The sequence below is a fragment of the Danio rerio genome, chromosome 17 (assembly GCF_049306965.1).
Source record: "Danio rerio strain Tuebingen ecotype United States chromosome 17, GRCz12tu, whole genome shotgun sequence".
Lineage (NCBI taxonomy): Eukaryota > Metazoa > Chordata > Actinopteri > Cypriniformes > Danionidae > Danio > Danio rerio.
In genome coordinates this window covers 29,047,890-29,071,644 of record NC_133192.1, presented here as the reverse complement: position 1 = coordinate 29,071,644, position 23,755 = coordinate 29,047,890, and the positions used below count along the sequence as shown (strand labels likewise).

The 23,755-nt window shown below is 36.4% G+C and overlaps 1 protein-coding gene across 3 annotated transcripts in view; it reads right to left on the bottom strand.

Annotated features, from left to right (window-relative positions):
• The window catches only part of pacrg (PARK2 co-regulated), a 160,611-nt gene that overhangs the window by 117,572 nt on the left and 19,284 nt on the right, over nucleotides 1–23,755 (bottom strand). For all 3 annotated transcript variants that reach the window (XR_012392704.1, NM_001007398.3, XM_068214400.2), the window contains 1 exon segment: nucleotides 15,458–15,592. Coding sequence is in view for 2 of the 3 variants with exons in the window: in NM_001007398.3 (NP_001007399.2) it covers nucleotides 15,458–15,592 (135 nt within the window). In the remaining variant the exon portion in view is untranslated.

The following is a 23,755-nucleotide window of genomic DNA, read 5'->3' as shown; positions in this document are numbered from 1 at the left end:
GGATGAATACATGGATGAATGGGTGTAGATGCATAGGTAGACAAGTATGTGACAGACAGACATATGAGTTTTTAGATATAGACAGACAGTAATAGAGGCAAATGGATGGATGGATGGATGGATGGATGGATGGATGGATGGATGGATGGAAACATACAGGTAGATGAGTAGAAAGACAGATACAGTAGGTGAATGGACACAGATGGATGGATGGATGAATACATGGATGAATGGGTGTAGATGCATAGGTAGACAAGTATGTGACAGACAGACATATGAGTTTTTAGATATAGACAGACAGTAATAGAGGCAAATGGATGGATGGATGGATGGATGGATGGGTGGGTGGATGGATGAATGGATTGATGGACACAATTAAGACAGACAGATGAGTAAATGGGGCAGGCAGTTGGACAGATGGAAGGGTGGATGGATGGATAAATGCATGGATAGATGGAAGGATGGATGGATGGATAAATGAGTGTAGATGCATAGGTAGACAGGTGTGCAATAGACAGACATATGGATTGTTGGATTTAGACAGACATCCATAGAGGCAAATGAATAAATAAATGGATGGATGGATGGATGGATGGATGGATGGATGGATGGATGGATGGATGGATGGATGGATGGATGGATGGATGGATGGATGGATGGATGGATGGATGGAGGGATGACATACAGGTAGATAAGTAGACAGACAGATGGGTGAATGGTGATAGACAGATTGACTGATGGTTGAATGAATTGAATTTGAAATGAATGAACACAGGTAAACAGATGAAGTCCGACAAAAGAAATTACAGATTGAAAAACATTCTTACATCGGTATGACAGCACAGCTGGAAAAGTGAGTAGAGGGTGCATGTGAGGAAAGACACCGCCATGACACTTACATAGAGAAAAAGACAATCAGAAGGACTGTAGACAGAGAGAACAGCTGTAGGGTGACTGCAGAGCAGCAGGAAGACAGGAAGCGCCGGAAAGATAGGCAGTCAGTAAGACAGGCAGTCATCATCTGAGCAGCTGGAGGGAGAGAGAAGGTCAGATCAGTCGCAGAGACTTACAGAGCAGCCGTTTGGGAGACATAGAGGGGAAGAAGCCAGAAAGAGACGCGGCCAGGGAGGTGGTGTCGCTACACCTGGGAAACATGAACAGCCCCGTGGGTGTCTGAATTTGAATATGAATGTCTTTCCTGATTCACAACAAGGGCAGTGACAGAGGCACTTTCATCTGCGGCGAGAGAGAATCAGCGTGCACGTTGTACAGTGCATTAATCACAGGGACGCTCGAGCACCTCTACCAATCCAAACACACCGACCTTGAGGTTACAAGAAAGACATTAGGGCCGTCTATCCTCTCAAAAGAGGGGGGAGAAAAAGCTTTCAAGGTAATGAAATTCCACCATAAGTTAAATAAAAGACTTGTGGGGACAGGCCTGGGCGAAAATATATAAAAAAAAGTCAGGGTAGATTAAATTGGATTTCTTTCTCTCCCCCCAAACACCCCCCCATCCTTTCTTTTAAATTAGGCTTAAGTGCATGTGTGGCGTATTTCTTCTTTCTCAGGATAACAGCATTACCGTCCAGAATGAATAGAATCATTTCCAAACCAATTAACCTCTGACAGAACGGATGAGTGGACAGGAATGAGAGCGAGTGAAGGGAGAGAGTGTGGTGGAGAGAGAAGCTGATATCTTTGAGAAAAAAAAGAGGAAACGCTCTGTGCTAGGGGACACAGTGAGTGACAGGGGTCTAAGACAGTGACGGGACTGGCATAACGCTGACAGTTAGACTGCAGTATGAGGCAGACGGTGGTAGAGCATCTAATGGCCGTTTCAAACACCCCTCCCACCCTCCACACTCGTTCCCCTCCACCTACTAGCATTAGTATTTGACATTAGTGTGCGCCCTGCTCATTCTCTATGCTGAGGAGTGTTTGGCATCCAGCTGCTATGGCTCCATTTAGTTAATTAAAGGCTCCATTTAGATCTGCAGCCTGCTGGCTATGAACATGTCAATCAATAGAAGCTCTGTGGCTCACGGTGGGGCAGAACGAGTGATCCAACACCCTCCACCCCCGGAGAGGCTTGCTCCTTTGGCCAAAGTCTGGGCTCACAGAGGCATCCATCTCTAAGTTCAGATACATCAGAGACTGCAGCTCGCCCCTCTTCCATATTTCTCCATTTAAAGGGCATGGAGAGTCTCTCTTTATTCAAGACTGGAGAGAGAGAGAGACAGAGAGAGTTGGAAGAAGCATCATCAGTCATTCAGAGAATACAATTTTCAAACTTCCCAGCATTTCACATCATTTTGCCTTAACATTAAACCTCAGAAGATCTGGCTCATCTCTGTAGCTGCACAAACATCGTGTCACTTTAAAGATCCTGACATCCAAATCTTCAAATGCCCTTTTATAAATTACCCACAATGACTCGCTGGAAGTATTCCAGGCCATTACTTTAAGCAGGACTACGAGCAAATATACAGTAGTTGATCAATAAAACACATTTCTACCAGCAGACCATAAGCAAAATTAATTAAGCACTTACTCTCCATTCCGGAGAGACTGGTCTTTCATTTTCATTCCACTGGTGCTCTGTTGTTGTTGGTGTGTTTCTTGCCTGCTTGGATAATTGCGGTTGGGTTGCATGATTAGTTAAAGGCTTCACCAGAAGGATACGTGCTGAGAAGAGGGGTCAAGGTTTGGCTGGTTAGCATTAGCAGTGTGCCTCTGTTGACAGATGCCGTAATTTCATCATTATGTGCACAAAATATATCTTTGTATTTTGACTGCAATCCAAACACTCAAATACACTCACCGGCCACTTTATTAGGTACACCTATCCAACTGCTCGTTAACGCAGTTTTCTAGTCAGCCAATCAGCAATTCAATGCATTTAGGCATGTAGACATGGTCAAGATGATCTGTTGCAGTGCAAACCAAGCATCAGAATGGGGAAGAAAGGTGATTTAGGTGACTTTGAACGTGGCATGGTTGTTGGTGCTGGTCTGAGTATTTCAGATTTTCATGCACAAACATTTCTAGGGTTTACAGAGAATGGTCCTAGAAAGAGAAAATATCCAGTGAGCATCAGTTCTGTGGGTGCAAATGCCTTGTTGATGCCAGAGGTCAGAGGAGAATGGCCAGACTGGTTTGAGCTGATAGAAAGGCAACAGTACCTCAAATAACCACACATTACAGTCGAGGTATGCAGAAGAGCATTTTTTTTGGGAGTATGTTGTTGTATTTTGCACTGCACTGTTGTTGTATTTGCACTGTCTGTATTTTGTGCTGTTAATGTATTTGCACTTTCTGTATTTTGCACTGTCTGTATTTTGCACTGTCTGGAGCTTTTCACTCATCATAGCACACATGCTGCTGATGATGTGACAATAAAAGTGATTTGATTTGATTTGAAAAAGCATCTCTGAATGCAAAACACGTCCAACTTTGAGATGGATGGGCTACAGCAGCAGAAGACCACACAAGGTGCTAAAACTAAAAACAGGTAACTGAGGCTAAAATTCATACAGGCTCACCAAAATCTTCCAAAAATTTCTGCTACAACTTGTGCTCTGCTACAATTTGTGGTCAAAAAAATGAAGGCATGGATTCATCCTGCCTTTTATCAATGGTTCAGGCTGATGGTGGTGGTGTAATGGTGTGGGGGATCATTTCTTGGCACAATTTGGGCCCATAAGTATCGATTGACCATAGTGTCAAAGCTATAGCCTACCTTAATATTGTTGCTGACCATTTCCATCCCTCTATCACCACAGTGTCCCCATCCTACTTCCAGCAGGATAATGTGCCACGTCATGACGCGTGAATCATCTCAGACTGATTTCTTGAACATAAAAATGAGTTCACTGTACTCAAATGGCCCTAACAGTCACCAGAATAGAGCACCTTCGGAAAGTGGTGGAACGGGAGATTCGCGTCATGGATGTGCAGCTGACAAATCTGCAGCAACTGCGTGATGCTTTCATTTCAGTAGGGACCAAAATCTCTGAGGAATATTTCCAGTACTTTCTATGTCACAATGGATTAAGGCAGCTATTTAGGCAAAGGGGGGACCAATCTGGTTCTAGTAAGGTGTATCTAATAAAGTGGCCGGTAGGTGTATTTTTTTGCAATACATTTTTTAATCAAATATGGTAAGATAACTTGGCAGGTTTTTACTGCATAATATTTTTTTAAGTACAAATGTTTTTACAGTCTGACCAAAATAAAATCACGTTTCAATCCAGTATATCTATTGCCTCAACTTTCTACCTTTTCTGTTGAGCCATACACAAACTGAGTCACACATAAATTGCTTCTTTCTACTGTATGTCACAGGCCAGGACAATCACCAGTGCTGTCATCGACTAATCAAGAAGCCATTTTTTATGCAGAGTGATTGATGACATGGCATTTGCGCTCAGGTGATTGACTTAAAACAGAATCCAGAACTTTGCACCCATGTCAAAGATGGCATCAGCATTTAAAACAGCACTGGATGTATACTTATCCATATCACCTATCTCCCTTTGAAGGGCAAGATGATGTTATTGGACTGCCAGTGCTCTCTTCGGATTTAAATAAACATGTACAAAAATCTTTGCGGACAACTACCAGAGACAGGGTGTTTTCAAAAAAAAATTTAAGAAGAAGGTTTTCTCCATTCTCTGTATTTAAACAGGTGTACGCTCTGCCAGGTCTATAATGAGACTGCTTTCGGATTCCAAAGTGGACCATGGGATTAACTCCTGAGAGTAATGCTTCTCCTTGGACAGGTCATATAGCTGTCAAGAGAGGGTCTGTGCTCACATAAGGCACCACCCATTAAAATGCTAATGTGCAGATGGAGATAAAATAGAGGGGAAATAAAAACACCACACCTCAGCGCTATGTCTGCAGTGTTACAAACAGTAACACACACACGCATACAGGTCTTCTCCACCCCCTCTGCCTGGCATAATTCAATCAGGGGATTGAATGGATGAGATCGCTTACCCTCTCCATTTCCTGAAGCACTTGATCAGATTAATTGATTGTCCTCCCCCCTCCCCAGTCAGCCGCATGATAGCAGGAATCAAGTTTACATTGATGTTTTTTATGAAATGCTTCTTCGATTTTACACCCATGTCACATCTCCTGGCAAAAAATGACAACATAGGGCAAAAAAAACAAGAACAGATTGACTTTGAATAACTGAAAATAATGGGTGGGTGGATAGATGGAAGAATGGACAAATGGTCGAATGGATGGACGGACGGACGGATTGAGAACAGACTGACTGAATAGCTGAAAATAATGAATGGATGGATGGATGGATGGATGGATGGATGGATGGATGGATGGATGGATGGATGGATGAATGGATGGATGGATGAATGGATGGATGGATGGATGGTTGGATGGTTGGATGGTTGGATGGATGGATGGATGGATGGATGGATGGATGGTTGGATGGTTGGATGGATGGTTGGATGGATGGTTGGATGGATGGATGGATGGATTGAGAACAGATTGACTGATTAGCTGAAAATAATAATTGGGTGGGTGGATGAATGGATGGATGGTCGGATGGATGGATTGAGAACAGATTGACTTTGAATAGCTGAAAATAATGGGTGGATGGATGGATAGATGGATGGATGGATGGATGGATTGAGAACAGATTGACTTTGAATAGCTGAAAATAATGGGTGGATGGATGGATAGATGGATGGATGGATGGATGGATGGATTGAGAACAGATTGACTTTGAATAGCTGAAAATAATGGGTGGGTGGATGGATGGAAAAATGGTCGGATGGAAGGACGGACGGACGGATTGAGAACAGATTGACTGAATAGCTGAAAATAATGAATGGATGGATGGATGGATGGATGGATGGATGGATGAATGGATGGATGGATGGATGGTTGGATGGTTGGATGGTTGGATGGATGGATGGATGGATGGATGGATGGATGGATGGATGGATGGATGGATGGTTGGATGGATGGATGGTTGGATAGATTGAGAACAGATTGACTGACTAGCTGAAAATAATAAATGGGTGGGTGGATGAATGGATGGATTGTCGGATGGATGGATTGAGAACAGATTGACTTTGAATAGCTGAAAATAATGGGTGGATGGATGGATAGATAGATGGATGGATGGATGGATTGAGAACAGATTGACTTTCAATAGCTGAAAATAATGGGTGGGTGGATGGATGGAAGAATGGTCGGATGGATGGACGGATGGACGGATTGAGAACAGATTGACTGAATAGCTGAAAATAATGAATGGATGGATGGATGGATGGATGGATGGATGGTTGAATGGTTGGATGGATGGATGGATGGATAGATTGAGAACAGATTGAATGACTAGCTGAAAGTAATAATTGGGTGGGTGGATGAATGGATGGATGGTCGATGGATGGATTGAGAACAGATTGACTTTGAATAGCGGAAAATAATGGGTGGATGAATGGATGAATGGATGGATGGATGGATGTATGGATGGATGATGGATGGATTCAGACAAGTGAATATTTATATGTAGTACTTATTCAGAAGAGTCTGTGATCTGAATATTATTTATGTATTAGGCAAATATGTAACTGTCCTATAAGCTAGTTAATTTTAATGAACCCCTCAAAAAGGATAAAAAATTTGAATGTGTGATTTACTGATTTTAATCAGCCTAATGATTCAATTGCTGATTAAATTGGTTCTTAACTTATTAAGTGAGTCCATCAAAAGCTCATCATTCTTCAACAAAATATATTTAAAAGTAACTGTTTCTGTTTGTTGATTTTGTTAATGAGTGATGGGATGTTGATGGTCTCGCTAAATTGGTTTGTTTATTTGATTGAGTATTTGGTTAAATTATTATACAAACAGGCCACTAAAGGAAAATGCATTTGTTATGCACCCAGACTTAACAATTAACAACAAAATCATAAATTTAATCAGCAATTGAATCATTAGGCTGAATTCATGAATTCCAAAACACTACTAGTTTAGAAAATCACTCAAAAAAAGGTGTTTTTAAAGTACTATTTTAGTGTTAGTGTTTTAAAGTGTTATGTATTGCTGCTTAATAACCAAATAATAGAGCACAAAATATTATTAAAAACAAGCAATAGTTCATTTCTCTTCAGATTTAAAATAAGTGATACATGTTTTTGCCATTTCAACTGAAAATGAAAATAAGAACAAATAACAATATATAAATTTGTCTAATGTAAATCTAAGATATATCAGCTATATTACAAAATAGTTTGGTATTTTTATTTTAAATTTTTTTTCTCTTTGGAGTAGAAATGTGTATATTCCATGCAAAACATAAAGCTGATCGGTCAAGTACTTGTCACGTGACATTATTTCAACTATGTGTGCCTGGAAAGTATGCGTGTTGATCCCAATATGTGCATGCAAGCCACTCGAATCCCATGAAACTAACAAACTTGCAAGTGCAAAAGACGCAATATGCACGGTCCTTAGTGAATAGCCTCAGCCATAGTTAATCCAGTGTGTGCGTATCAGCCTCGGTGTACAAGCTTGTAAATTGAAACTAGTGCACAGTTGGCATAACTTTACGTGATGAATTAAAGTGCAGTTAATGAAAGTTTAATCGTTGCATCCTTACATTGTACATTGTAGACTACAGTGTTCATCCATGTTTTTATTTCAGAACAGACTCCAACAGAGTCCCAAACCCAAAATCTCAAACACGAGGACTAAAAATCTTTTATATTGTCATGTAGCACAAGTATTTAAGCATGTTAACGAGAGAGCACGAGCACAACATCCGCCACGTAAACGATATAAACTAGTATAAAACTATTGCATACAAAACATGCGTAAATCGCGCTATGGACATGACAATAAAATCCCTACTGGTATCCCTACAGGCCTTTAGTCGCTGACATTATCTTCACAATGTAAAGTGAAAAATCAAATGGCGGATGGCTGCCTCTCACTCAAGGCTGTTTATTAGGCTAATGAGAGAGAGATTGTCACTAATAGGTGGGGCTTTTCCCTCTGATGATATCTACAAAGGGAGAATGTCAATCAAAGCTTGTGCTTCATCCCACTCCATTTTCGACCATGTTGAAATGTATTTTTGGTTAATGATATTTAACGTATGATATTTCTGTTCGAAAATAAAAAAAATCAAATCAAATCAAATCAAAGTGTTTCTGTAGACTGTTTTCATCAGGTGTGATTATAAAAAATAGAATTAATAATTTTTTATCCGCTTGTTAAGTGTGACGTCACGCGAAGCGGCTTCCGGGTCCAATCGCTCTATTCAACTGAATGGGGAGACTCATGAAATGGTAATAATAAACGTTTACAAAGCGATTTAAGGCTTTCGAAAATCACGATCGCAGTATATATGTCCATGCCTAATATCCGATGGCCAGAAAGTGATAAAATTTTTTTATAAATTGTTACATTTTTTATATTTGTTATGCAGCAAGCCCAGAGATTGTTGTAAACACTATGATTTTATATAAACTTAACTTTAATGTGTGACAGGAATAAAACGTGATCATAAACGAATGATTTCTTCACTCAAATGAATGGCGGTTTGGACCCGGAAACAGTATTAGATACGTGACAAACACGTCACCACTTAACAAGCGGATAGGCTGTCAATATTCATATGCTGTAGCGACACAACTGATTAAACAACTTATAAAAGTTATTTTTGCATAATAATGCCCCTTTAAGGACTTCATTCACAATCTCCTTCTTTTCAGTTGGCATTTAAAGATGAAAAATAGAATGCATGGACATGAGTTTGTTGGGGACAGCCAGATCGTTATCCCTATCAGTGACCAGGACATCAGATACCTCTCTCTCCTCCTCTCTCTCTCCTCCTCTCTCTCTCAATGGAGATCCCTGGAAAACACTTTGGAACACCATAAAATTGATGGACTGTTCAGATAGCAACAAGGCCATGTGCAAGAGATGCACACCACGCCAGAGAGAAAAAAGAGACCTCCTGCTTACTCTTATCAGTCTACCGCACATGTTCTTAACACACCACATGTCAAAGCTTTAACTGCCGAGACAGCACGAGAGAGAATTGTGAGGAGTCACAGAAAGAAACTAAAAATATCAGTCTCCTGCTTCACATCCCTGTGCATTCAAACGCTGCCCTTGACATTTAAACAGCGGCGTCTGTTCTCATATGTCAACACACACATACACCTCCTGTCAGAATACACACACATCTGACTGCTCACACATGAGGAAAAGTTCCAAACTCTATGTTGAAAGATGCAGATGAGCTAAGCAATAACTAGCTTGAAAGGCGCTTCTTTGAAAAGACCATGTTTATCGTGAAGTTGAAAGATCTGTAGGAGAGAAGAAGGGGAAACACTTTGAAACGCCTGCAGGAATGCACTGCTGCTCCCTGCTGCACGGAGAGGGGGATACACACTCAACACAGGAGATGATTACAAATATTGATTTAAGGCAAGACACTGGAGGTGAACAGGGTAAATGAATTAACTAATAGGTATTACCGTACTTCCCCAGTTGGTTAATTACATTAAGAATTGCAGATTTTTATTTGCATTACATGCTTTCTAAAAGGCTGATTTGCTTAATTAAATATGAGCTCATTTGCATACACTTCTAGCACAAAATATGAACACTGGATATAGTCAGATTCAAAAATCTTGTTTTATTTGACATACACTATTATTATTAGAGTCAATGGTTTATGTATTTGTTTTGGGTTTTGGTATTGGGAATGGTTTGGCTAATTCCTTTTCAGTGAGAACATGCACTCCATACAGAAAAGCCAACTGGCCCTGCCAGGGCTCGAACCAGCAACTCTCTTGCTGTGAGGTGACAGTGCTAACCACTGAGCCACTGTGTCGCCCAAATTTCCAAGTTCTGTAGAATAGAATGTTGTACGTAATTAGGTTAATTATTATCCCTCAGTAAAAACCAACAGTATTCATTCATTCATTTATTTTCTTGTCGGCTTAGTCCCTTTACTAATCCGGGGTTGCTACAGCGGAATGAACCGCCAACTTATCCAGCATGTTTTAATGCAGCGGTTGCGGATATATATATATATATATATATATATATATATATATATATATATATATATATATATATATATATATATATATATATATATATATAATTAAAACTGTGAAGTTTGCAGTGAAGATTCATGGCACAGTGTTGGAGAAAACAAAAATTAATTTTGTGCAAACTTTAAAAATGTGCATTGTAATAGAAGACAAACTGAAAAAGTGTGAAAAACAAAATAAAAATAATGGTTAAGAATGTTGTTTTAAGAATTGTCTTAAAACAACAAGTACATGAAAAATGAATGTCATACCAATGGATGCACTTCTCAGCGCCGCAACATGGCACACACATGACAGTTGGAAGTATTGCACACCAGACGCGTACATTTGCATGTTATTTAATAAGAAACTATTCAGATGGCACTCTGTGGCACGACAAAAATATGAACAGTGTCCTGAGTCATAGTTGGGCGCCGCAGACACCAAAGTGGTGCATCCGGTGTGTGACCCCCTTAAAGCTATAATTCACCCAAAAATGAAAATTACCTCACCATTTACTCAATTTAATCTCCCTATATACCTTACATATTTTGTTTTTATGAAAACATTAATTTTCAAGTGCTCAATATATTTGAAAGAACACACAAATATTATTTTCATCTTTGTCCCAATTTATTTAATATTTGTCCCAAGGTAAATCTTTTTTTTTGATATCATGAATTGTTTATTCGTAAATATCATTGTTTAAAAACCAAAAAGTACCACATTTTATAATAAACATTTTACATTTTAAACAAACCATATTCTTTTGTTTCTTCATTATAAAATTAAGATATCTCCATGACCCTGACATGTTTACTTCATAAACCAAAAATGTAATGTAAAAACTTTCCAAGTATTGGCTCAGCTGCCAAAACCGACCTCCGTAGACTACAGCGAATAGTCTGGACTGCTGAACGAATCCCTGGCACTACCCTCCACATCATGGCATACTTCCTGTTTGAACTGTTACGGTCTGGTCGGCGCTTCAGAGCACCAAGCACAAAAACAGCCAGACACAGGAAAAGTTTCTTTCCTCAGGCCATACAGTTAAATATACCCGAACTGTGCAATAAATATTTGCAATACTTTCTCATGCGCACTTGTACACAGCACCTTATATCAATATACAATGCCATCCCGATTTCTTGACTAACTGCATCTCTGTTTAACCCTCTCAAGGCAGGCGTAGCTGATTTGCAACAGTTAAAAGCATAGACTTTGCCGGTTTCTAAAATGTAATTTGAGCCTGAAAGGGTTAATGTTTATCATATTTATTTTTTCCATATTTATTTTGTGTTGTCACTTGTCACTTTATGTACACTGGAAGCTTCTGTAGCCAAAACAAATTGCTTGTGTGTGAAGCACACTTGCAATAAAACTGATTCTGACTCTGATACATGCTCATATACAATTGGGCTATTCACATCACTAGGCATATGTACACTTTTTTTTATTAATTAATAGAGGCAGACTGTCATACCATCGACCCAGTAGCATTTCAAAAGTGTGGTGGTCTGATATCAAATGATTAACTAGCCAGATGAAAACAAGACTCTATTACTGCCTCCTCTTTCAGACAGATTGATCTGGTCACCTCATCTTGAACTACTGCCCCAAGGGTTTCTCAGCGCTAACACAGCTGCACCCAAACACTTCATGTAATAAACCAGACTTTCTTTCAAACACACATGCACCGCTGCCACTTACAATAGATCACTATATGCCTAATGAAACACTTACAAATGCTCTCAACACAAGTACGACCTCTAAGCGACCTCGAATCACAAGGGTCAATAAGGGCATGATTTTACTCAAGCATACGTGTGTTATATTAACGAACGAAGCCGCGTAAATACTGCGTGTGAAAAGCAGAATCAAATCAACAGTGGCATGCGAAGGAAAATCAATAAGCATTACAGATGCATTAGATGTGACAGCTACAATTTCATACACCGCTTCCTGTCGGCTCCCAGCAATTTCATAACAACACAAAGAAAAAGAGACATTATTTTTTCAAAAGCGTAGGAAAATTCATTTTGAAATTCGCTTTTAATAATTCATGCCAAGGCTTTCAGAGTGTTTCAACCTGAGATGAAGGAGAGAGAGGTGAGCGTGTGTTTATTGCAAGTTGTGTTTGGCAGGGGCTTTTCTGATCCCTCTGAATTAGTGCGCTCGCAGCAGGTTAACACTGATAATGCTACTCCCGACCTTCATGAAATAAACACTGTCTAACCTGCAGGCACACGGAGACCTGAAATAGTCTGCTATTAGGTCAACCGCAGATACAAGCTGTACATTGGACAAAACACACTGAGAAACCGCAGTGCAGAGGAGACAATGAGCAACACTCAGACTGATCAGCACTCCAAACATTTGTTCAAAGAATAATACTGTACTTACTGTATCTCTCTCTCTCACACACACACACACACACACAAACCTTTTTTTATCAAAGAGGTACTACACTGCAAAAAAAAAATGCTTTTTTTAACCTTTATTTAAAAGATTTTGTCTTGTTTCTAGTCCAAATATCAAAAAAATTATTCTTGATTTAAGAATTTTTAGATATTTGGAATAGAAACAAAAAAAAAAAATCTAAGAAAAGCATTTATTGTAGTGTAGGGATAGGCATAAAAATGTATTTCTTTGTTATTATTTATTGAAGTGCAGTCAACACAATATTGAGTGTCATTACACACTGTAAAAAAATGTGCAAAACTTGCCAGAACTTTCATTTATTCAGTCATTTTCCTTCAGTTTAGTCTTTATTTCAGAGGTCACCACAGCGTAATGAACCAACAACTATTCCAGCATATGTTTTATGCAGCGGATGGCCCTCCTCTCGGAACCCAGTACTGGGAAACACCTATACACTCTCGCATTTACACACACACTCATACACTACAGCCAATTTGTTTATTCAATTGACCTATAGTGCATGCCTTAAGAATGTGGGGGAAGCTTCTTGCTATGAGGCGACAGTGCTAACCACTGAGCCACCGTGCCACCTTGCCAGAACTTTAATCTTTAAAATACAAAATTTCTAAAAGTATGATAAATTACTGTATTTAAATAACTTATACAATGTTATTACACCAGCATTTTAAAGTGCTGATGAAAAAGCAGGTGGTGAGCAGAAAAGAATGTAATGAATCTTAGCTTTTTAAACTTTCCCATTAAAATTACGGACATTTTTTACAGTTTAGCCTTTTTTGTACATTTAAATATACATTTTTTGAAAATTTTTCTAAAGAATATTCTGACTATTTATGGTAAGCTTCTGAAATAAAAGGCAAATATACCAAAAAAATTGGAGCTGTAATAATTAATAAAGGTGATTCAGCTAGAACTAAGTTTCGAGTTTGAATGCTAATGCAATTTCATTTTTCCTTTTTAATAGTTTTGCTAAATTGTCTGGTTTTCATTTTGTAGGGTATTGAACATATTCCTTTAAATACGAGACTTTGAAGACTGGTCTCATTCACTTACATGTATTTATAGACTTGAAAAGACAGCTTGTCTGCTGCTTTATGTTGCAAACTGGTATTTTATTATTATATGGCATTTTATTTTTATGTTTTGTCATGAGCACACTTGTTTGTAGAGCAAGTAGTTTGATCCTTTATTGTCATTCATTTTAGTCCTTCCTTCATCATAGGCAAATTAATCAGAAGTTCTAAAACAGAACACAGATTACAGAAAATCACTTACTTCTTTATTGCAGAATAAGGTCAAGAGATTCATGTGGTAATTTATTATTATTTTTAATTTATTTTTTTACAAATTTAACATGATGCTCCAACATACAGTGGAATGTGAAACAATGAGTGGGTATGAATACTTTTGCATGACACTGTATATGCATATTTTGCAATAAACCTAAAATATATTTTTTGATAGCTAAAACCCAAAACCTTCAAATGAATAGTTTCATATTTTTCTTTTGTTACTAATTCTCTTCTGTCCTTCAAAGTGCTTCATGGGATTGTATTTCATTACTTCATTATAGTGATAAAGTACATTTTGTCTTTTTGTGCAATTTCTAAATATTTTATTGTTTGTTATGTTGTAATTCACCAGTAGCTGGTTCTTGGAAGGCACTAATGCACTTGAATATGAGCGGTCACTACTGGAGTCTATTACTGCAATCTTGAAAAGTATTAAGTCATCTGGGTATATTTCATTTCATCATTTTTTAATACCGTGAATGTATTCGGATATACTACTCGGATCACATACTGTATTTCGTCTACTCAATAATATGAAAGTTGGCATATCTGGGTGTAAGATGTGTCTAAAGACATAAATAAGTCATGGTCAAGCTCAGTTCAGGTTTTAAAAAGGCTTTCTCAGTTTGATCAGTTTGATCCTTTTTAAAATAAACTAGGAAAAGTGTATCCAAATACACTTGCAAATACCCCATTGGTAAATTATTTGGCTTGTTTTAAGAAAAAAACCACTTAATTCTGAGATAATATTTCTTAAAACAAGACAATAGCTTTTGCTTGTCTAGAAAATGCTCCTTGAATTAAGAATTTTTAGATATTTGGACTACAAACAGTGGCATGGTTGCTCAGTGGTTAGCAGAGTCGCATCACGGCAAGAAGGTAACTAGTTGGAGTCCTGACTGGGCCAGTTGGTGTTTTTGTGTAGAGTTTGCATCTTCACATGGGTTTCCTCTGGGTGCTCTGGTTTCCCCCACAGTCCAAAGACATAGTCTATAGACCATTTTAAGGGATGTAAACAAAAACAATGCTCTCAATGTATTTCCTGTTTCTCATTTTTATTTCTACAGCTTTTGAGAGCTTCTCCAAAAGAGCCAGATATTGATAAATAATGTTACGATAGCAGTTTTAACATTTACAGTTATTAAATACTTAAATAACAAGCAGGAAATGTTCATGGGCCAATGACATGACCACATTGAAATGGTCTATAGGTGAATTGGATGAACTAAATTGGTCATAGTATATGAGAGTGTGTGTGAATGCAAGAATGTATGGCTATTTCACACTACTGGGTTGCGTCTGGAAGGGTATCCTCTGCATAAAACCTATGCAGTAATAGTTGGCGATTCATTTCCAATGTGGTAACCCCTGATAAATAAGGAACTAAGCTGAAAGAGAACGAATGAATGGACTAGAAACAAGACAAAAAAAATCAAAGCATAAAAAGCAATGCAATAGTTTGCATTGAAGTAGCTTGTGAAGTGAAGTTTGTTGTGTTCCTGAATTTTAAAAGTTATGTCTGACTATATCTAAACAGTTATATCTGAAATCGATGTACAAGTTATTAGTATGTAGTTGAGAGTTGCTATGTACACATAAAAAAAAAGAAGCAAAAGAGAAGTTTTTCTATACCTTCCATGCAATACGGTTGCCTTTGGAGTCATGTTCCAGTGCAATTGGAAAGTCTCCACGTTCATAAAACTTCCGGAAGGCTGTGGGTTTGGCTGGCCTCTCTCTGAAAGCCCCTGCAGCTGGAGGACCCACCACCTACAAGACATACAAAGAGAGAGAGAAAGCCTGTCAAATTCTGTCTCATCAGAGAGAATAGCAGTTCTAAAATCATCACAGAAAATGAAATGGTTTTGATCCTCTTTCATCCCAATGTAAATCTGCTTTCCCTCTGATGTGAGAGGAAGCATCTTTCGGTTTTTTTAGCGACACACTACAAACCATCAATTATTTACCACATCTGCCTCATATAATACAATCTATCAGATCACACAAAGTTCATATTAACGGCATAAATAACTGATGTGTTCGCCACAAACATACAAGATGCTTAAAATGTGTCGAGCTAAAGAAAATGAAATGAGAGTTGTTTATTGAGGAGCACAGTTGAAATCGCGACGGCCCCTGCAGTGAGAATGCAGCGGCCCGGGGCTTTGCTCCAGGCCTTGGCATTATATTCTGACTTCATATGAATAAAATCATGCAGTGAGTCACACAATGATGCTGTTTTGCTTAATTGCTATGGTTGTTCAAATTTAAATGAACGCATAAGGCTAATGGTTAACAAAGCAACTATGCTAATGTGTTTATACGAGAATCACGCTTTTGGCACATAAAATCATATCTTGAAACGCATCCCATATCTTTTCTGTGGGTATAAGCAAAGTTCATGTGCAGGAGTGAATTGAGTTATTGTTTAGTGCCTGTATGAAATACAGGAGTAATCTCTATTATACTAAATTTGCAGTCTTGCTGTGAACATGAATTATAGATGTCAACTGTTTGAAGTTAGCTTGGGCGGTGCAATATTATTTATTTTTCCCATATATTTTTTATCTGCAATAAAGCCATAACTGTTGTTTTAATGATGTGCAAGCTAATATCATTGATTATGTCATGTTCTTTGCAAGAAACAAACAAAAACATGACTTGCGAGTACAAAAGCATTCACTGGGTGATAAAGCAGTCTCTAGTGCAGTTAGTCACCCCATAGCTCAAGTTGTAAAAACAAAAACGGCTCTGCACTGAAAAAAAGATTCAGATTTACTAAATTATTTTAAGGTAAGTGTTTGCAAACAATGAATATGGGCTTAATTTTAACAAACAAATTAAATGAAGTAATGTTTAACTTTATTTGTTTGTTTAAATTCAGCACATATAAATTGTTTGCAAACAACTTTAAAAAAGTAAATCCTATGAATAATTTTTTTCAATGTGTCTGGGTGTTATTTTTAATATGTATAAATTTTTTTTAAGTATATAAGATGAGAGTGCTGTTTTGATTTTATACAATAGTAATAGACAAACTATTAGTTAATATAGCGTTACATTTTGAGATGTTCTTTTTTGTTTCACCATTAAAATGTTCCAAACTTTGCCAGAGAAGAACATCTGTGCATCTCATATCACTACTTAGGTGTTTTGTCTCTAATATGAATCTGTTTTTGAACAAATGAAAACAGTGAATAATTCAATGAATTATTTATAAAGATTGTAACTTGCCGTTTCTAAATTAATCAGCAATTTTGAATAAATCAATGATTCATTTAAATGAATGACTCAAAGAACTGTCTGTTTTAGTCATATTTATTTACCATCCAACACTTAAAAAATTATGTCAGCAAAATTGTTGTAAAAAATTTAAATATGTTGAATTTCAACAAAGAACTTAAATTTAGTAATGTTCAACTTAATTTGTTTGTTTAAATTCAGCCCAAATAAATAGTTTACAACCTCTTAACTTTAAAAAAATTTGTAAATCCAAGGAATCATCTTTGAATATTTTTTTTCAGTCAAGGCACTGCCACATAAAGGCATTCAGCAAAATACTCCTTGATCATTGTTACCCAAATTAATCTCCAAAATATCAAGAAGTTATTTTTTTTTATAAATAAATGATTATGTATGGTTTTTATGCCACAAAAAGGATGTATAAGATCAGAGAATCTATTCACAAAAAATATCAATGAATTGTTCTCACTTATCACATATACAGAAAATGTCAACATCTCTTTAATAACAAGTATAACTGGTTCAAAACAGCGACTGCAAAATCATGTCATGTGTCAGTTTCCAAATAATTTATTCATTAAAGTTGCAGTTAGTTCTTCTGTGTTTCACTGAAAATCACTAAACACTTTAAAAACATTAAGCAGAATCCAGAACCAAGCATTTAATAACTCTTCAGTACATGATCAAATAATTCATTTAGATGGCAGCAGAATGCTAACCCACAACATTCAGCTAGTGATGGACGGCCAAGAAGTAAATGTTCTCCACAAAGTGATGGTCAAGTGAGCACTTCCTGTGTGAAGGAAGACGATGACAGCTCAGTCCATTCTATCTGCTGCTGACCCGAGAACACACACACTCGTCTGGGGAGTGAGCTGTGAGTCCTCAGCCTTCCCTTTCTATGAAAGCTGTGTTTCAATCACTGGAAAGCGCTCTACCTCAGAGAGAGAGAGCAGCTCATTAATCCTCAGGCTGACTTCGCATTGGAGATGGTGTAATTCCATGAAGGTGATCAATCACCTGCCCAAGCTGAGGCCACATCTCTCTCGCTCTCTCTCTGGGCTCCTAAACTGCTTCTGAGAGCCTCTGATGGATGCTTGGTGAGAGGCTGCAGCTCTCTGCTCGCGCAGGTGAAACCCGCATTAACATTTCCACTCTCATGGGACACATTCCCCTGACAATATCATTCAATTTCTGATAATGTGTGTGTGCGTGTGCATGTGTGTGTGTGTGGCTTGTGACTCACCAGGTTTAGCCAAAAAAACAGAGGCTGCTCTGATAAGGTCAGACTGCACACAACCGCTGCAGGCAACTAAATTACCTCACTTTATTCATGGAGCATTCACCTCCACACTGCATACATACACCCAGCAATTCACAAACACACATGCAGAGTGGTGTAAATAAATTACTAATGCTCAAATTATTGTAATTGAGTAGTTTTTTTTTTTCTCAGGAGTTGTATATTTTACTAAGTAGAAAAAACAAAAAGTGTGCCTTTATTTATACAAATGTTTAATGCTATAGGGGTAGTTTTACTGCATTCTTTCCCCTAACAAGGAGTAAGTACTTTATATATTTGTTATTTCTTGTCTATGATGATTGCTTGACTAAGTAGTATTGGCCAATCAACATGGGATTCACAAATCGCAAACCGTCCTTGAGATGCAGACACTTACAATTGCAAAAAGTATGTATAATGCAAATACATTAAAAATGTCCAAGAAGATGCTAAATAGTACCAAGCAATACAAAGAGATTGTTTGGTCTGCTGAGAAGATGAAGGATACCTAGCGTATGATAAAATTGCCAAATGACCCTAAATAATACCTAAACTCACTACACAATGTTACATTTTCAAATAAATGCAAAAACTGCATGGGTTCTATCCGTGCTGCAATACTGCTGGACATTTGAAGCTTGTATGTCAAGGTTCAAAGTGCATAATCTAAGAATTAATATATCATCACAGTTAGATTTTTACCCCTTAGGTTAGGTTTCACAGATTTCACATGTGCTGTAATAGCATCAACCTGTCTGCTTATTATAGGTCCGTATTAGGATTGTACGATACTGGGAAAATATGCAATATTGTTGTCAAGTCTTGTGATAACAATATTTTTTACAAAACTATTCCTTAGAAATATGCTATTTTTATTATCTATGTTTTAAAACTATTTATTTATGTAAGGACATTAAAATAAACAGGTAAAATGTATATTTTTCCAGATCTAATCACATTTTTAAAATGGTGTAAAAGTGCAAAAAATTGTCTATAAATCCCTATTAATGATTGAAAACCTCAACAGATATTGTGACTCATTTTTTCTCGTCTTCACTTATTTTCAGCTCTGGGTTCACTTCTAGCCAATTGCAGAACAGCAACTACTAGAGAGGTGGGGATAAAGTTAGTAAGGCCCCATCTGATTGATCAAATTTATATAAACAACCAATCCATAGAACACACAAATTCTTGACGTAAAAAAAAACAATTAAGACACAACTGCGATACATATGTTGCATTATATATCATTGCGATAACAATAATATTTTAATATATTGTGTATCGTGAATACATTAACGTGACGTGTTCTCACATTAAATTAATCTCACATTCTCACATTTAAATTTATAGTGCATGAATAGCAAATAATTTAACTTAAAGTTAGAAAGTAGGGCTGAAATCAACATTCAGAACCTATAATCGATCTAATTTTCCCACGTCAATTTTTTCAATTACCTTCCCGACCGTGTGTGAGTCACATGATTGATACCTACGCATCGAATGAAACGGATATGGTCCAGTGCAGCCTTTGCGCATCCCATACACATCCCAATGTCGCATCCCCACGCATCTCTCAAAAAAATGTAACTACACGTCGCACGTTTGCACTACATTGACGATGATTGGATGTTGCGCAGAGATGCCTTGAGACGTCAAATTTTCCATTAGATTAAGATTATTACTTACATTCAAATATTTGTTTACAGAAGATGTAAGAAATACACCGTTTAAATATTATACACAGGATATGCAAAAGTATTTTATTTACTCTTATTTAATTTTATTTATTTAATATTAAAAACATTGAAATCAATAAATTTTGTTTCCAAAAGTAATTTATTTTCACTTTTTTATTAAAAAAATTGAATGTTCGTTTTAGGCAATGTGTGTTTTAATTTCAGTTCTTCAACGCTGATGTTCAATAAATAATTATAGATGGTGTGTGTTTTCAAAAAGAATTTTAAAATCAAGTAATGCACCTTTTATTCAAAAATCTCTGACTTGTAATATGTGAGCATATTTACTGTACAACACTTATCAGTAAACTATGGGAGCAAAAAATAAAAATAATTGTTCATTAATTGTAGTCGAGATTTTGATTTTAGGCCAAATCGCCCATTAACTTCTCCCTTGAGTACTTTTTAGAAGGGCTACATTTTACTTATAATTTGACTTTGCACTTTACTTTAATTTGCACTATGACAACTTCAGGTAGTGGCATTTTTACTTGAGTATGATTTTTCAGTACTCTTTCCACAACTGCAAATGCAAAACCTAAAGCAAAAGTCCCAGAGAAGTCACCAAGCACCAAACTATCAGATGACACAATGGCTTATCAATCCATTTAATATGATCAATAAAATCATAAAGGTCTTTCTCTCAGTATGCAAGTTTCTTTGCTAAATAATTATCCAATTTATACAAGACAGATGGATATTATATAACATTTACACTGCAAGTGTGAGGTTTTAAATGAGCACAACAGCCTTCTGTGATGGTGATAAAACTATGAAATAATATCCCTGTCTGGTTTATTTAGATAGAACATTTGGTTTAGGCTTTCAGCAGCCTGCAAAACAAACTCTTGTTCTAAGATGTGGGATTATAAAGTAAGAAATGCTTTCATTTAATTTTCATTAATTGATCAAAAGTAACCATGAAAAATTTATAATGTAATTAAAAAAACTTTGAAAGTTACAATTGGTTGTTTAGTAAACACTTTTCTCCAAAGCCAAGGATACAGTGATTCATCATAAAAAACTGCGAGAAGGTCTAATAATACAAAATCTTAGCTACTGATTACTAAATTAAAGCCAAAATAGATAGTGATTAAAAAAAGGATGCAGATTAGTATTGACAGGAGGATCGTTTCTGTTCTTTTGAACTCTATATTTATTTGCTCAAAAATATGAAACAGTTAATGTTAAATTGTATTAAGCATTGATAATAGGAATATTTTCTCTAGTTCTAATCATATTAGAAGGATCACTGGTAAAAAAAAAAAAATGCTGAGTTCAACAAAATTATCTCATGTTGTCCCAAAAGCTACAAATCGGTTAGTTTGACTTTTACAAATATAAGTTAACCGTAAAACAATTAAGTTGTCCCCCCCAAAAAACTCAAGAATTGTATTTATTTAGCTCATTTTAAATAAGTAGTTTAAAAAAGCAGCAAAAATATTTTTTTGAGTGAGTATACCAAAGACCATGTCACTTGTATAATTTTGAATGAGGAGAAGTGTAGTGGTCAATGGTGAATGAATCCCCGCATTTCTAGAACAAGAGCAAATCACCAAATGCTGATTTTTGTGATTCAAATGTTTAGAAACAAAACTTAAAAGACATTTGCTTTATTAGTGATTACAAATATGAAATTAAATATTAAGCTTGGCAAACAGTTTTGGAGAATTTGATGTTCCCCATACTGCCCGAGAGGTATTTCAAAGATGGCCACCAAGTGAAATGACTTGGCTTACAAGGACTTTAAGTATATTTAAGTATAATGGCTGCTAAAAATTCAACATTGTCATGATAAGAATAATGATAACAACGTTAGCGCACTGCTTTTTATGAATTCTGAAATTGATCTCTTCCCAAACTTAAAGGAATAGTTAACCCCATAGAATAGTTTTTTTTAAAAAACAGTAGTGCTTACAAAATATATGTCTTCCTTGTGTGTACAGTAACTTTCAATTTGCAACAAACAAAAGAATAGTTAATTCAAAAATAAAAATTCAGCCATGATTCACCCTTGGATTTGACCCAAACCAATTTTTTATTTATTTATTTATTTATTTATTTATTTATTTATTTATTTATTTATTTATTTATTTATTTATTTATTTATTTATTTATTTATTTATTTATTATTATTATTATTATTTTGTTCTGTTGAACAAAAAAAAGAAGATATATTTTTAAAAATGTTGGAAACCTGTAACCACTAATATCCATAGTAATAGAACAAACAAACACTATGAAAGTTAATTGTTACAGTTTTTCAACATTCTTCAAAATATCTTCTTTGATATTTTGATCAACAGAACAAATAAAGTCTGATTTGGAACAAGTCTAAAACTGTTCTAAACTAATGTAGCCTTTTACCAAATCTGTAATAGTAAGATTAGACTTCTGAGATTTTCTTCTCTTTTCTTCTCTATATGAAAAGTGCAAGTAAGAAAAAAATGAATTCAGGAGTAATGGAGCCTGAAAATGGGTTTGGAGGTTGATTTAACACTGATAGCCTGCTGAATTTCAGTGTTGTTGTATGAGTAGTAACTCCTGATTCTGATGACAAATGACAACACATATGCAAACATGCTACGCTCACTGTGGAGAACAAAATAGATTGAGGGATGAAACAAACATCAAGTATTCAATGATGAAAAAGTCAGAGATAGAAGGATGAAAAGAGGTACACAAAACTGATTTTCTATAAACCTTATAGCTCTGATACAAGACAGACGTCGAATAAATGAATTTCGACTCCGGCTAGGTTCAGTAAGGCAACTGTACAACAACACATCTTAGAGCCACACTATAGTTGATCTTACAGTACATACAGATCTCAAGCACTTCCAGAGCTCACAAATACAAGAAAGCAAAATCACAGTGAAAATATCCTCCTTTAACAACCCTCATCTGCATTTTTCAGCTTTCCCAGTAAAACTCTCCTCTATAATCTTATAATCCTATAAAAGCATCACCTTCACTCAGTTACAGCACAAAAACTTGAGGGAGTGAAGATGTTTTTTAGAGTTTAAATCCAAACAATTGCATGAGAAAAGAGCAATTAAAAAATGGCAACAAAATAAAGTTTGTTTTTGTCCATAAGTTAACCACCACCAGCAGTGAAATATAATGCTATAAACAATATAATTGGCCTAGATATTTTAAATGTAGAAATATTTTTATCTGTTATCTAAAATGATAATAAGCTTTTAGACTTGGATCAATCTGAATAACATCTTATCTGAACCTGAAGGGCATAAATCATTTTTTAAAATAAAATCTGACCCGAGACAGACCCAATAATATTGATGTGTGCAAAGCCTTCAACCCTGCAGTCGGCAAAGATACAGTATATTCATTTCACTTATTTATTTACTTATGCTTTATATTGTTGAATGTGGCTTTCTGACCACTGGATTTAAAAAATAAAGCTAAATGAAAATTAAATCGATAGCCTAATAAATAACAGATTTGCTACCACTGTTCAACCCTGTGTACCTCATCTTTAGATTCAAAAAATGTTTAAAAATAGCATCTGCACAAGGGCTGCACAATATATCGTTTGAGCATCAATATCGCATTTTGCCCTTCCGCAATTGTCACATCGCAAGATACAGTTGAAGTCACAATTTTTAGCCGCCTTGAATTTTTAAGCCCCCCTGATTATTTTTTTCT